The sequence below is a fragment of the Haliaeetus leucocephalus genome, unplaced genomic scaffold, assembly GCF_000737465.1.
Source record: "Haliaeetus leucocephalus isolate CR32 unplaced genomic scaffold, Haliaeetus_leucocephalus-4.0 Scaffold101, whole genome shotgun sequence".
NCBI lineage: Eukaryota > Metazoa > Chordata > Aves > Accipitriformes > Accipitridae > Haliaeetus > Haliaeetus leucocephalus.
The window spans coordinates 333975-348214 of record NW_010972537.1 but is presented as its reverse complement, the minus strand read 5'-3'; the positions used below and the strand labels follow the sequence as shown (position 1 = coordinate 348214).

The following is a 14240-nucleotide window of genomic DNA, read 5'->3' as shown; positions in this document are numbered from 1 at the left end:
GAGTTCAGAAAAACTCTTACTGACTGTCCTTTCCCATTCACTGGTGCCTTGGTAAAGGACGTCTAACTAGAGTGGCCAGAATGAGCTGACTGTCAGCCTCTGAGACAGGAAGGTCTCCATCTCCTGGCCTTCTGCCTGGCAAAGTGAAGACTGAGCACCAGTCAGCATTGGCCATTTTCTGTGGGAGCTGGTATGGAGAAGATGTGCCCCCTCACTAAGTACACACATGTTCTCTGCCCTCTCACTCATCCTGCTTTTCTCCTGTTTCTCCATCTCTTCATCCATGAGCGACTCCTCTCCCCTCTACCACTGTCTTAGCTCTCTCCTCAGTTTCTCCTGGGAATCTACTCAGTGATTCCTCTCTATATGTACATCTTCAGGAGGGTTCCTCCCTCTCTTTGCAATTCCAGCCTTTCAGAATCTAGGTGTCAGAATCTAACTTATTAGTGATTAACTGGCTAGGCACTTGTGAAAATAAGCTAGGCTCTGAAAAATCCTGTGAAAAATCAAGACCTAGGGAACTAGGTCTATTTTGCAGAGGGAAGTTTATTCCTTTGACTTTTCTAGAATTGAATATTTTCTCAGATACCTTTCCTCCATGTACCTTCCCCAACTATAAAGTTATGATGCAACATACGTTACTGGCACATCTTTGTACTGTGGCTGCTGAGGCACACTACTTCCTTCCAGAGGTGTCTGGGTCACAGTTGGCATAGATTTGTTCACAAGGACTTGCTTATTTTCTACTTTTTCACCTACAAAGAACAAGAAAAAAAAGCACCATGAAAACTTATCTGGCTACCTATGTTAGAAATACATTTTAAGCTTTAAAAAAAGGTAATCTGGAAGACAAACCAGAAGGAACATGTCCAGGAAGCATGCCATGTTATTTTATTAAATATTGCATGGTAAGGGAATCATTAAACTGGCTTTTTTTTGGTAAACCAAAACAGAACAGCTTGCATGCTGGGTGCACTATGGGAATAGCTGTTCAACATACTCTGGGTCTAAAGAATACACAAAAGTATCTGAAGTCATCTGCTGTAAGTATGGAGAAAATTAACAAGCAACACTGTAACTGACAAATTTTAGAAATGCACACCTAAATTCGGGACATCGCATTATTCCCACAATGATTTGTGCAAGACTACTTTCAGCCTCTCTTTGCAATTACTTTTTCCTATTGCTTCTGGTCTCACACATCAGCTATTTTCCCCCCCATTTCCTTATCCTGCTCTTCACACAGAAAACCAGATCAGTAGCATGCCCAATGATACTAGTGCACATCAAGTACCTGCCTCCCACCTCCTCCACAAAATTACACTGAACTTCACCCTATGTCTCTTCTGTCCACATGAACTATTTCAGAGAGTATTTACCTACACGCTGAGAACAGCCCTCATCTCTCAGATAGGATAGTGCTATCTATCCTAATACTTCAGAAGATTCTTGCCCTTTTTTTTTAATTAACTTTGAAAGCTCCATTGTGATGTGTTAAAGAGCAAAAGTGACCCAACTGTGTTGCTCTAATGGAATTAAGTTTAGTGCCTTCTACAGCACCTTTCTTATTAGATCTCAGCAGATCTATTAAGCTGTTTCCTAACTGAAGGATGACAGTATGGAAGGATTCTTTCTCAAACTTATTTCCATTGGAAAGTTACACACCTGTCCTCATAACTAAATGTAGTTGTGTTTAGCTTCTTATGGCCCTCCAAACATATTTCTAAAGTGTTAAAAACACAAGGTTTTACTTCCTCAAAAAACTGCATTAACTGACAGCATGCTAGGAGGTTTTGACACAAAATCAAAATAGTAAGGAATCTATCCTTAAAAAACAACAACGACAGAACATATGAGACACAAACAGTAAAAAAATTAAGTATTAAAAGTTTGCCAGTTTGGGGATGTAAGAATACAAGTTCTAATACTTCAATAGATACACACTGTTAAAGACTCACTCTTCTACTTAAATATAAAGCTTCCTTTTCTCATGCACAAAAAAATCCTCAACGACTGGTACCACACTGCTTTCAGAAACTAACATTTTTAAATTTTCCATACAATACTATCACCTTCAAGGAAAAAAACATGATTACACTAAGTATAAAACAAGGTGCACAAGAAATATTAACAGAACATTAATTTCTACCTCAGATTATGAGCATTCCATGACTGAACACGTAGTTTGACATACCTGGAGAGCAGATACCATCAGCATCTAAAATTTCATGGCGCCAGATTGGTTTACGGGTAGCTGCATCCAACATCGGACCCATAACTTTATCAAATGTCTGGTTTGTGTAACGCTTCAGTGTACACTTGGCGTTCTTGTATACAAGACACCTTCCAAAACCTAAAATGTAACACAAACTCATCTTCCTAGGCATTCAAAGATTCTTTATAACACATTATCAGAACAAAACAAGAATGCTGATCCACCTCCTGAGCTACATTTTATTAGTTACATTATTCATTATCTTGAATATGCATAACATTGTACATGGATACCTAGTAACTCACAATTTATAAAATCAGATCATGCATGCTACTTTTTTTAGACATTGGACAACGGTCCAATTCTGAAGTTGTGCTAATCTCCTTCTATACCTCTGCACACACGCACACGCATCATTTCTCTTACCTTTGGCGGTCCACAGGGAGATACAACATAGGAGAAGAGACTGTAACAGGATGAGCACAGCACCTCTTCCTTTCGGAAGTTCTAAGAAACCTGAACTTTTACTCATGTTTGTGGTTGACACAAGCTAGCCTACCAGGAAAGTACTGACTGTTTCATATAATCACCCCATTACTCACTTTTTTCCCAGCTGAAAGAATTCTGAATTGCATATATTATTATAAAACAGGTTTGGTTTGGGTTTTAGATGAGAAAAGTAGCCTCTCCAGAATTTCTCTCCAAGCACAGCAACTAGCCACAATACTAAACTCTTTTGTCACATTAGAATTAGAGACAGCCAAGAGCAAGGCTTTCTAATAATCCTACGTTATTTTAGTTCATTTGAAAGATGGTTGCAGCCACATACAGTACATCTATATCTTTAGATTATGTCAAGTAAGTCCTGACAAGCACCACAGCTCTCCCGGTAAATGTTACCAGTCTACCAGAAAAGAAAACATTCAGTTTTAAATCATGCCTGTTGTTGTTTTAGAAAAGGAGGCATAAATTAAATGCGGCAGACATTAATGCCAAAGATACATGTCTAGGAATACTATTATTGCTGCCTAGCAACTAGGAGGAAGGGAGTGGGGGGGGGGCGGGAATAAAGGGATGGAAGAATCTGATTTTGGCCACCCGAAACTAAAACCAATTTGATCACACTGCACTATGTCTTCTCTCAAGGGAACTTATTTAGAAAAGAGAAAGAAGAGAGACTAAGTTTTCAGGCAACTCTCCTCCAACCCCCAGCAGCATTAACATAAAGCACTGAAGAATTATGGAGAGAGCGAGACAGGCTAGACTGGCACAAACATAGGTTTCACTTGGTTACATTCTATTTGGTACTTATGTACTTTTCCTTAAAATACACTGCACCGAATTTTTTTTTTTTTTAAGGAGGTCGGTCATTAGTTTATCTCTGAATAAACACTAAATTATTTTGCTTTAGACAATACTATTATTTTCTCTCAGAAAGTAGGCAATACTGCTATTGCTCCCTCAGAGCATCAAAAGTTCACAATGACACAAATTGCCACACGTTCCATTCCTTTCCCAAATACATTCAGAAGTCTAATTTAATCTATTGCTTTTGTTACTGGTGAAAATAATGAGACCCCTCTAACAGTAACAAACAAAGGTTCAGGTAACCATCTCAAAAGCAAGCCCAACGGAACAGATTATCTAATACGTTACGCTTTTTGTAAATTAAATGTTTTCAAAAAGGGACCATTTACACTTTCTTATTTGAGGTCAAAAGTTAGCCATTTTTTCTTATAATATCCATACGCAGAAGTTTATTTACATGTTGGCAACTTCACCACACTATTGGAAGCATGGAATTACCATCACTATTCATGCAGAAAACAAACAAAAGCATTCAAAGCAGTTTTGGAATTCGATTTCTTAATTAGAGATGTACTGTTCATAACTGCAATAACAGTTATTATAGGACAACACCACGACACAGTAAGTTTATTAAAACATTTATTAGAACACACACTAGAGAAGTGGGAAAAAATTGATGGTTCTTACCTCTATCCAAAGAGGCCTTGTTCAAGACAAGAGCATCTTCAATATCATAACCACTGTAGCTCATCACAGCAACTGTGGCATTCTGTCCAGCAGGCAGTTTCTCAAAATCTATCAGTTCAATTGTTTTTGTTTTTACCATTGGCTTTTGCGGATAGGCTAGAAGATACATAAGAGTATCTATCCTGTTTCTTTGATTGTATCCAATAGTACCTGTGTGTAAAAGAAAAACAAAAGTGTGTGAACATTAGTGAGTTTCCTAGGATGTTCTGGCTAAAAAATTACCAAAATGCAAATTAACTAAAACCACAAACTGAGGAATTTCATCTAATAATAGAAACTCTTCAAGAAAAGAAGGGGAAAAAAAAAAAATCTTATAAGACAACGAACCAAAACAATTTCACATTATTATACTTAAATAAAGATGTAAGTGGCTTCTTAATTTAAGCTTCCAGAAAGAATTATTTATTTTTTCTTAAACACAGAAAACCTAAGCATCAAGACAAAAAGAACAACAACAAAAGAAATCAAAGTCAGGTCCTATATAACTGAATGCAAAAAAGATTTCTTTTTAATCATGACACTGAATAAAACTGCAAGTATGAAGTTTGCTTTTATTGTTCTAATAGCCATAGGGGTTTTTTTTGGAAAGCTGAACTTGTGTTCCATAGACCTAATGCAAAATTTCATGAGGATCAATAGAAAGACTCCCATTGAGTTCAAGAGGAACTGTGGATCAAGCTCTGTGTCTTCCACATCATATTTCCTTCCTTTTCTGGGCAATAATTAGTTCAACAGCAGCCTGTGTTAGAATGTCACAAAGCATGAACAAAGCATACAGTTAGCAGCAGCCAAGACTGATTTACTTTCTGAAATTAGAGGCGTCATTGCTAGAAAGACTACAGTAGAAGTTCACTCACAATATATTTGTCTTTTTACATGAAATTAATTTTAAATTTACGGTTCAGAATTCAATCCTTTGTATAGACCTCCCAGCTTGAGACTGAAATTTTTGGCCCTGTCCCATCAGACTGCCAAAGTGTCTTCTGAAATCTGAGGAAAAAATAATTAACACCCAGCAGGGAAACATAAACCGTTGTGTAGCAGAACAAAAGTTAAGGCAATCGTATGTTATTAGAGTTTGCTGCACCAGGACTATGCTATGTCTCTAAGCAATTAAGAAATTATAGTCTGAAAAGTTAAAGTTTTAAGTGCTAAATATTCTGCAGTACTTGTGCTTAGGAGGTAAGTCTTTCAAAAACTTTCCATTTTCTCCTGCAATTTCAGAGTCTAGCTGCTTTCAAGGAAAGGTTAAAATAGCCAGTGTATAATGAAGACTTCACACAGCTAGAATATAGTACAGCTAACACAAATCTGCCCTTAGAGGAGGCCAACTTCACGTTTTAGATGCATCTACTTGCAATTTCCAAATGCCTGCATTTAAATAAAATGTCTAGAAAATCAAATATCTAAAACCAGGCAGCATCATGGGCATTTCCAAAGACCTATCCTGTCCTTGGCACTAAGCTCTCTCTCCTAAACCACCACAGGTCTACCCTTCCCAAGGACAAGAACAGGGAGATAGTTCAACAGATACTATCTGAAAATAACAGTTATAGCCGGCTCTTACATGCCTGGACTTTCCTTGGTTCTAGAAAGTGGATTTGAAGCAAAGGGCACAGCATTTTCAAACATTGAGGAGGATTTGGTAGAGTTAACAGGCTTTACTTGTCTCTTGCTTTTGAACAGTTGCTTTTCTGTCTGTTTCTTGGAGAAGGGAATTAATCATCCCTGAGCACTATCTTCTGTCTCCAGTAAGTAGCAAGCTGGTAGGGCGTGGATTCATCAACACTGAAGACCTTCCTCATCACCGCCCGTAAGGCCAAGCATCTGAAGGCCCTGTTACTTCTGATATTTTCTTAGCCTAAGTATTAGGCTTCCAAATAAAAAACTTAAAGAGTTTTAGACCATTTTTTCCCTCTGCACCTAGAATGAATAATCTGTGTGTTTTCAGGATAGGTTGTCTGCTGTAGAGCTCATCTTTAACGTTTCATGGATAAGTGCATTTTCCTGTCGTTGAGAGAAATCTTCTCCTGAGTAAGCCACACCAACTTTCACTTTTGAAATGCCTGCAATTTTCTTCTCCTCCGAGATGCTTATATGCTGTACCTGCTATGGTTCACTGGTTGGGGATGCTAAAATGGGATGAAGTCTGGAGCACCTGATCATAGCTAAACTTGTCCTTTATAGCCCAGTAACAATCTGTTTAGGTCCCCTATGTATCAAGGATTACAGATGACACTTTTACTTATTTCAGGTAATGCAAATTATTTCTCTCTCAGATGCTTCACATATTTCAAAGTTGGCATTTTTATCAGAGGTTCAGATGAGCCTAACGGAACTGTTACTGTTTGTATCAGACCAGGAGCCATCAGCAACTGACATTACTGAGATTTTGAGCCTCCATAATAAACTGTATTCAGGCAATTCTTCAGGAATGGTGAAGAATATGATACAGCTTGAATACTGTATCATATCAAGTGGAAAACATATACAGATATATCAACAATGGATATCCTAGCAGGCAAGAAACTGGTTAGAGAACGATTCAAGAGCACAAGTGAAATAAATTAGCCAAAAAGCATATCATATATCAGCAATATTTGCCCTAATTGCTACGATTTAATGGTTATACAAATAATGCCTTCTTTAGACTGGTCTAACAAACCACAGCCTTAAACCACAATCTGCTTATTAAAATTAAGAAGCAGCTCTCTTCTTCTGAGGACTGGTGTGTTGGGATGAGACCTCTGTGTGGGCGTTGAAATGAAGGAAGTCACTAGCTTTATTTCTGTTTTCTCTCTGAAAGAACAGAGCCCTTGTTTGCTTCAGCCAAACAGCCAAGCAAAAGTAAAGTATAATTAAAGTTCACCATAACAAACCCTGCTCACAATGACCCACATTTATAATTATCCCAACAGCAAGAACCAATTTTTTTCATTGGTAATTAGCCCTGTTTAAAGCAAAACACACAAGGTTGACCTGGATACAACAAAGATCATTTTCTTGTTTTTCTCAGTGCACGTGTGCATTTTTTCCTTTTTTCCATTTCCTGACAAGTTCTTTTTTCTTTTAAAGTATCATTTGATCATTCTTCAGTGTGAAGTAATCACTATAAAAATGCTATCTATTGATATTTAGCATAAATGGGATATTGTTATTCTGATCCAGAAAGTTTTGAGAACTCACCAGAACAAACAGCCAGCTAAATGAAGTGTTTATCCAATTCTCTGGTATATTACTTACAGTAACATTAAACTGTACAATCAAAATTAATCTACTGAAGATATGAGCCAAAAGCTATTATTGCACATGCCAAGAAAAGAATTGCTGTACTTCTGTATTTCTCCTGATATCACCATGGATTTTCTACTATTCTGTCCTTTCATATGAGCACAAACCAACAGAGAAGGCAGTACAGTTTTTAAACACTGCACTGAACCTTGTGGAGGGGGCTCCAACTCAGCTCAGAGAGATTGCCACAGTACATGTATTAAGTGATCTGGATGTTCAGCATTTGAAATATTCTTTTCCCTGTAGAAAGATTAAGAAGTCAGTTAAAAGATACTGGTAAACTGGGGGAAGCAGTCTGGCTCATTTCTGCCTCAGCACTTCTGTGCCTGCTACCAGGGAGAGAAGGGCTGGCTAAAAGAGACCGTGTCACAGAGCATAAACGCTGCTCCGCCAAGAGCAGTGGCAGAACTGAGCCCAGGCCACAAAGCACCCAGGTCCAGCTGTGATGACCAGCAATAGCCGCTTTTGCTTTGACGTTTGTTTTGATTCCCTGCCAATAGGCTAGCCATACAAAATTTGGGAGCACTTTTAGCTCTCAGCCCACCAACAAGCCTTTCACAACTGTCAAAAACCAACAACCCCCAGCATTTGGTTCCTTGAAGCACATTTGTCTTTTCAACTCAATTTTAACACATTCAACTGGTTATAGCACAAGGCAAAGCAGTATATAAAGGGCTTTGCTACTTCACAGAAACAAAGCAGAACGTCCGTGATACAGTAAGAGGGTTTTTTTTGTAATATCAAAGAAGTTGCTTCAACGTAAACCTCTGCAACAAAACTCTCACCCACCTACCACCCGCCCCTCAAATACTTTCTGCTCTTTCACAGGTTAAAGTAATAATTAACACCCAAACCCTCCTTTCCTTACTTCAAGACTTGCATTATGACATTTGGGTTGAAACTGCATTGCACAGTTGGGCTGTGAGAGCGTACAGCTTGCTTTGTGTACCCACACTGCCACTTTCACAGATGCGCATGTACACGTGCGATATGGTGGATTACTGGCAGGAAAATTGTATGTTTTCATTTCTTACATTAGGCTTTTATACAACACTTCACGGTCAGAGGTACGGTGTGTAAAACTGATTCTCTATGTCTTAATGGAACTGAAAAGCTCCATTTAAAATTATTTCTCTAATTGTAGGAGCCTTTGATCCTCTTAAACGTTAATTTAGCAATACATGGAATGCAAACAGTGCAGACTCTTGTATTTTAATCTTAAATACTTCTCAGATTTTAAGCTACAACTGTTAACTTTGCACTGAAACGTCAACGTTCAACTGAGGTCCTTGTAGCTGCTGTTGTATTTGCCATCTAATCATAACTTCCCCACAGTGTTACAGTTCAACCTGGAACATATGGTAAATTATCTATGCCAAAACAGAGGGACTTCATTTCAATTTAATTTCACTGAAATCCAGTTTGGTCACTAAGCGCAGCCCTAGTCCTCCAACAAGATGTCTCATTCTGCCCATGAAAGGGACGTATTTTTCAGGACATTTAATGTTATCCTGCAGAAACATTAATATTTTAATACCTAACACTTGTCAGGGATACTGGATTACAGACCCCATTGCAAGCTTTGATGTCCACCCTCCGTTTACTTTTGCTTTCACACCTTTCCCCAGCTTGATATTGCTCAAAAAAGAGCAAAGACTGTCCAAAGCTGCCGGCACAGCCCTGTGACGTGGTCAGAGGGGGTCAGTGTGGAGTAGCACAAGGCTCTCCTTTCCCAGTCTGAGCCCCGGGGCTCCCTCCTTGCCCCCAGGACTTGACAGTGGAGGGAGTGACACAGTGGACTTGGACATGAGACTTTCCACATGGCAATGTTGGACCAGGAGCTGCTCTGCAATTTCAGGATGGGGAAAGAAAGCAAGAAGGGTGGATGGTTAGTTCAACGTGGGGGTTTGAAGCACTACATATCACATCTCTTCATAAATACAAACAGAAAAAAGTATGTGTAATGTTTCAGGAATATCCTCTAGGTCTCATTTGGTCAATACGTGCAGAGAAAAATCTTTTCTGCCCCTACATATTGCCACTTACGGTGGCTTTTTTTTAAGCAGTTATTACAAAAAGCTTCAGGTGTTTGCAGATACTACAGCCAAGGCAAAATATAGCTCAGATCATGTGCCAACTTTTAAAATGTACTTTTATCTAGCTGCTTATTCTTTGAGTCAGGTGTTTTGTCATAACAAACCGAAACAAAGGCTTTTTTTATTGCTCAAGATATTCAATGGCTTTTGTGTTCCTAGCGTCAGCAGGAACGTCAGAGGATTGTATCCAAGGAGCTAAATGTGCAAGACCTAGGGTCAAAGCAGCTGAATACACCAACCTCAGAAAACACAGACAATGAATTGCAAATGACACTCAAAACAAAACGAGAAAAAAACCTTCACACAGAAAACTACAAAAGAACTCCACAGATACTGAATTGGCTTTCTGTACACACTGATCCTGCTTAACTGTGTGTGGTAACTAACCAAACCTTCTGAGACTAATAGTCATAAAATAGAGACTCAGGGGTGGGGGAAGGATAATGGGATGGGGGAGAACTGTAAGGAAAAGATTGCATCGCTCCTTTTTTTTTTTTTTTTTAATTTAAAGGGAGGACATGCATCTGTTGCTATTTTCTGCTGTTTTGGTGCACTGAACATGACAGTTCAGCACAAGGCAGTTACTTTGCTATCAATTCTGCTGGAGAAGTCTCACAAAAGGTGCAGTGTTTCAGTTTTGAACACACAGCACAAAACAAATGGTTTAGTAAACCTAACAGAAGTGGTAGTTTTTTATGACGCAGAGTTGTTCTACTGTAGCTCTCAACTTGCAAGCAAGCCATCGATACAAGACATAAAACTGGCACATACAGCACAAGTCTGAATACAGCTGTCTGAATTGATGTACTACTGGGCAGGTTCTTCTTGGGACTCACTCTGGCTTTATCACAGGCCATATGACTTGGATGCTTTAATGCTAGTTTAGCTGTGTATTAAAAGAAGGATTAGAACTTACCTAGTGTCAATTACCCACAACAGCAAATTTACAAAATGGTTGTTTTTTAATGACCACCTATCGCATTTGTAAAAAGAATCATTAAGTGCTCAGGAAATTAATTTTATTTCAGTCATTTTGCTGAGAGGCCATTACTTGCCTTCTTCATCCAAAACAGAAAAAGCCCAAAATCTAAACTATGGCTGTGGGAAGTGTTCAAGTAACTAAGCACTCTGTTTCACATTTTGATTCCTCTTATTCTCTAATGTCAATGTAACTATTTATTTATTTATTTTCAGGACACCTACTCAACTATTCAGGGAAATTCTCCTCCCTGTGCTCTGTGTCTCTTTGTGAGAACTCTTTCTAACTCTTTTTGTCTGGAAAGCCACAGCACATCATAGCATAAAGAAAAAAAAAAACCCCAACACTGCCAATCCTGCAGCTACACTGGAAACCTGAAAGTCATGACAATTATCAAAAAAAACCAATAAAAAAGCAATAGTGCCCCAGTTTCTCCAATTTTTCTTTTAAGTATTAAGACCTGCAGATATGGTCTCCATTAAGTGAAACTGACTGGTATTTTTTTCCTTTTAATTTTTCCAACTTGCAGAGGTAAATTCTTTCTTCCTCAAAGCTAAAGAAGTGCTCATTTCCTCTTCCTAGCAAAGCTTTTACGTGAACTAGGAAAGAAAGAATTTCTCTGTTTTGTCACTTCTCTACATAGCTTCAAAAACTACGTAACACTCCAAAAAGGAATAAAAAAAGTCTTACCCATTGCTTGTTTCCCCATGGCACACTGGTAAGTGTTTCTTGGGGACTGGTTGTGGTGAGGATATGGAATCAGCCCAGCACAGACACCAAGAAGCGTGAAAGGCTCAATCTCCAAATGCGTTGTATCTCTTAAAAGAAAGAATACCAATTATAACAGCCTTGTGAACAAACTTCTTAACTAGCATTTATTTAGATTAGTAGTATCTCATAATACTTCAATTCAATTCTGTTCAGAAAAATGTAAGTCAGTAGGACCTCAAAATATGGATTCACTATGGGATTTTTATTTTGTATTTTAAAAAAAAAGCCACACAACTTTCTTTTGGCTTTAAGTGTTTCCACATGAAAAGAAATGAAGGAGAAATAAATGAGGGTTTATGAATTTCCATCATGGAGAAAAAGCCTCCAGATAACAACAAGCGGAAGAAGCTCAGCAAGACAATAAAACATCAGTTTATGTAGTAAGATTCAAAATGCCTTAAGGAATGTCTTCTCATGTAGAGAGAGTCTTCCACATCAAATTACCAATGTCAGAGATCTAGAAATCCACTGGGTAGGTGGAGGAAGGAAGAGCAAGACAGATTCAGGTATTGAAAAAAATAAAAGCATAATTTTAGTTTTCCAAGGTCAGTTATATAGTATCAGATAGAGGGAAAACATCTGTGTCCAAACCAGATCCAGTGCCATGGATGATACGGCATAATGAAACACTATTCGAAAAGCTCTGCAAATATGTTGAAAGTGATTATGTTGTTAAAAGGCAATACTGATGAGAAGTAAAAAGACAAGGACAATGAGTAAAGATTGAGAGATAACAAAATTTGTTCTACCTGGCATGAGCTTCAGAGGAGAAAGCCCATGCTCAATAAAGATAATTAAATCATAGTGTGCATTGGGATGCAAGTAGAGTGACTAATAACTAAGGATGGAGTGTACAATAAAGCTTGGCTGGACCAGAGCTGCTTTTAAAAATCAAGATAAGTAACTAGGAAATGGGGAATTTTGAAATAAAGATAATTATAACTAAACCTATCCAGAGCATATCTTTCATAATGTTCTGAAGTTATTACACAGGGCCTGGGTTTAGGCACACATTGCTTCTCCCACACACAACTAAACCCACTGCATTCTGAAAATCCCATCTTTAATGTTTGACTTCTCTTGGAAGTCTTTTGGAAGACTTTTTTTAATTAGTTAAGCAAATTAATGTGATTACTAAACTTTAAGACCTTGCAAAGGAAATGACTGGAAAAATCTTTATTATGACAACACTCAAAAGGCAGCAAAGCCTCACAAGCTCAAAAAGGCTGAACAATTACCCACAAGTACATACAGACTGAAGACAAGGACCAGCAGCAACTTACATAAACAATGTATGTACTACTGGAAAAAATGAAATCTGAAAAAAATCTGGAAACCCTGAGAAGCAAGCCTAATGAAATTATCTATCAGTCCCAGAAATCTTTATAAATCACAAATATGCCTGAGCAACCTAAAAATTACCTGCTGGCCAGAGGAGGATAGCCACTATTTTTCTCCACTTGATAAAAAGCAGCTATGTTAATTGAAGCCTGTCCTAAGAAAATACAAATAGTAGAATCCCAATTGCAGTCAAGTAAATACAAAATAGTCTCAAGACCCAGTAGCAAACTTAAAGCACAGACTGCTCCCCCATTCTGTAGAACTTCACAGAACTGCTGATCCTTCTCAAACAATAAAACAAGAGACTTAAGACTTACTGATAGTGAAGTTAGCGAATTTCTTCAGAAGGTACTAGTGCATGGAACTACATATACATTTTCAGATAGGGTATTTAACAAAAGTATTTTTCCATTGAGGTCAATCCTATTTCAACCAAAGAAGATGCAACATATGTGGATCCTAGTATCTCATGAAGTATTCCACAGTGCTAATGAGAGACCTTCAGACTTTACAGACCAGTTCAATTTCTGCAAGTCAAAATGCCGCTGGCAGAAATGGGCCCAAGAAAGGAAGGGAACCTCTTGAGTTTGAAAATCAGAGTTACAAATGGGTAAGGAAGAAATTGAACGCATTAAATAGAGTCAAATCCTCCAAAGAAAAAAACCCTAATTGGATTGGAAAGGTAAAGAGAGAATACTGTAGCTAAAAGAAGCCTACATTACAAAAGCAGGAATGTTAATGGGATGCTTCACAATAGTGGATTGTATCAGTTGTATTACCAGAACAAGTTGTACCAACATGGTCGCACCATTTAAAATGCAAGTTGATCAGCTGGGGGAAGGGGGTACACAATTCAGGACGTCGGGAGTATCATTACTAAACACAAGGAGCAATGTGCTCACACAGTGCAAGCTCAGATACCTACGGCACTATTAGCTACAAGTATTGAAGCTAAACTCAAAACAAGTTGATGGACAACACAAAAATCTCCCAAACTTTTTGGTGGTTATTGTGGAGTCATTTCCTCACTCTTGTCCATTGGAAGTGCACTGTCTCCTCCAATTTTTGACTAAACAGTGATATCACATGATATGCCCCCATTCATCTTCCTAGCTGAGTCAGGTGTCCTGAAACTCAAACTTTTCAGCTCTGGTGCTTTGTAGAAGTTATTTAATTTTGGCTCAAATGACAGCAATTGTGTGTGCTCGTCTTTGCTCATGTATACAGAAGCCAGCCAACAGCATGCGAGAGTAATTTCTTAAAGTGATAAAGTCTTCAAAAGCCTGGGCAGGAGCAATACAATTTAATTAGCAGAGTTAATGCATTTCGTCTGGCAAAGGTTAAAGATAACTGAAGGTCTCATCCAGCTCCACTGAAATCAATGATTTATTTCTATTGGCTTCCACGAGTACCTCACCAGGACAGAACATTTAGAAAATGCATTTTCTGCATAAATCTACTGATCAAACATTTCATGGAGGTAACCTCTAAC

General features: G+C 38.2%; 1 protein-coding gene across 4 annotated transcripts in view; it reads right to left on the bottom strand.

The window, feature by feature from the left end:
• Positions 1-14240, bottom strand: part of POLR3B (polymerase (RNA) III (DNA directed) polypeptide B) — an 81322-nt gene that overhangs the window by 28604 nt on the left and 38478 nt on the right. For all 4 annotated transcript variants that reach the window (XR_775493.1, XR_775494.1, XR_775495.1 and 1 more), the window contains exons 19-22: positions 11327-11454; positions 4211-4420; positions 2195-2353; positions 638-755 (exon numbers count right to left, since the gene is read on the bottom strand). Coding sequence is in view for 1 of the 4 variants with exons in the window: in XM_010585351.1 (XP_010583653.1) it covers positions 638-755; positions 2195-2353; positions 4211-4420; positions 11327-11454 (615 nt within the window). In the remaining 3 variants the exon portion in view is untranslated. The remainder of the gene's footprint in view (positions 1-637; positions 756-2194; positions 2354-4210; positions 4421-11326; positions 11455-14240) is intronic.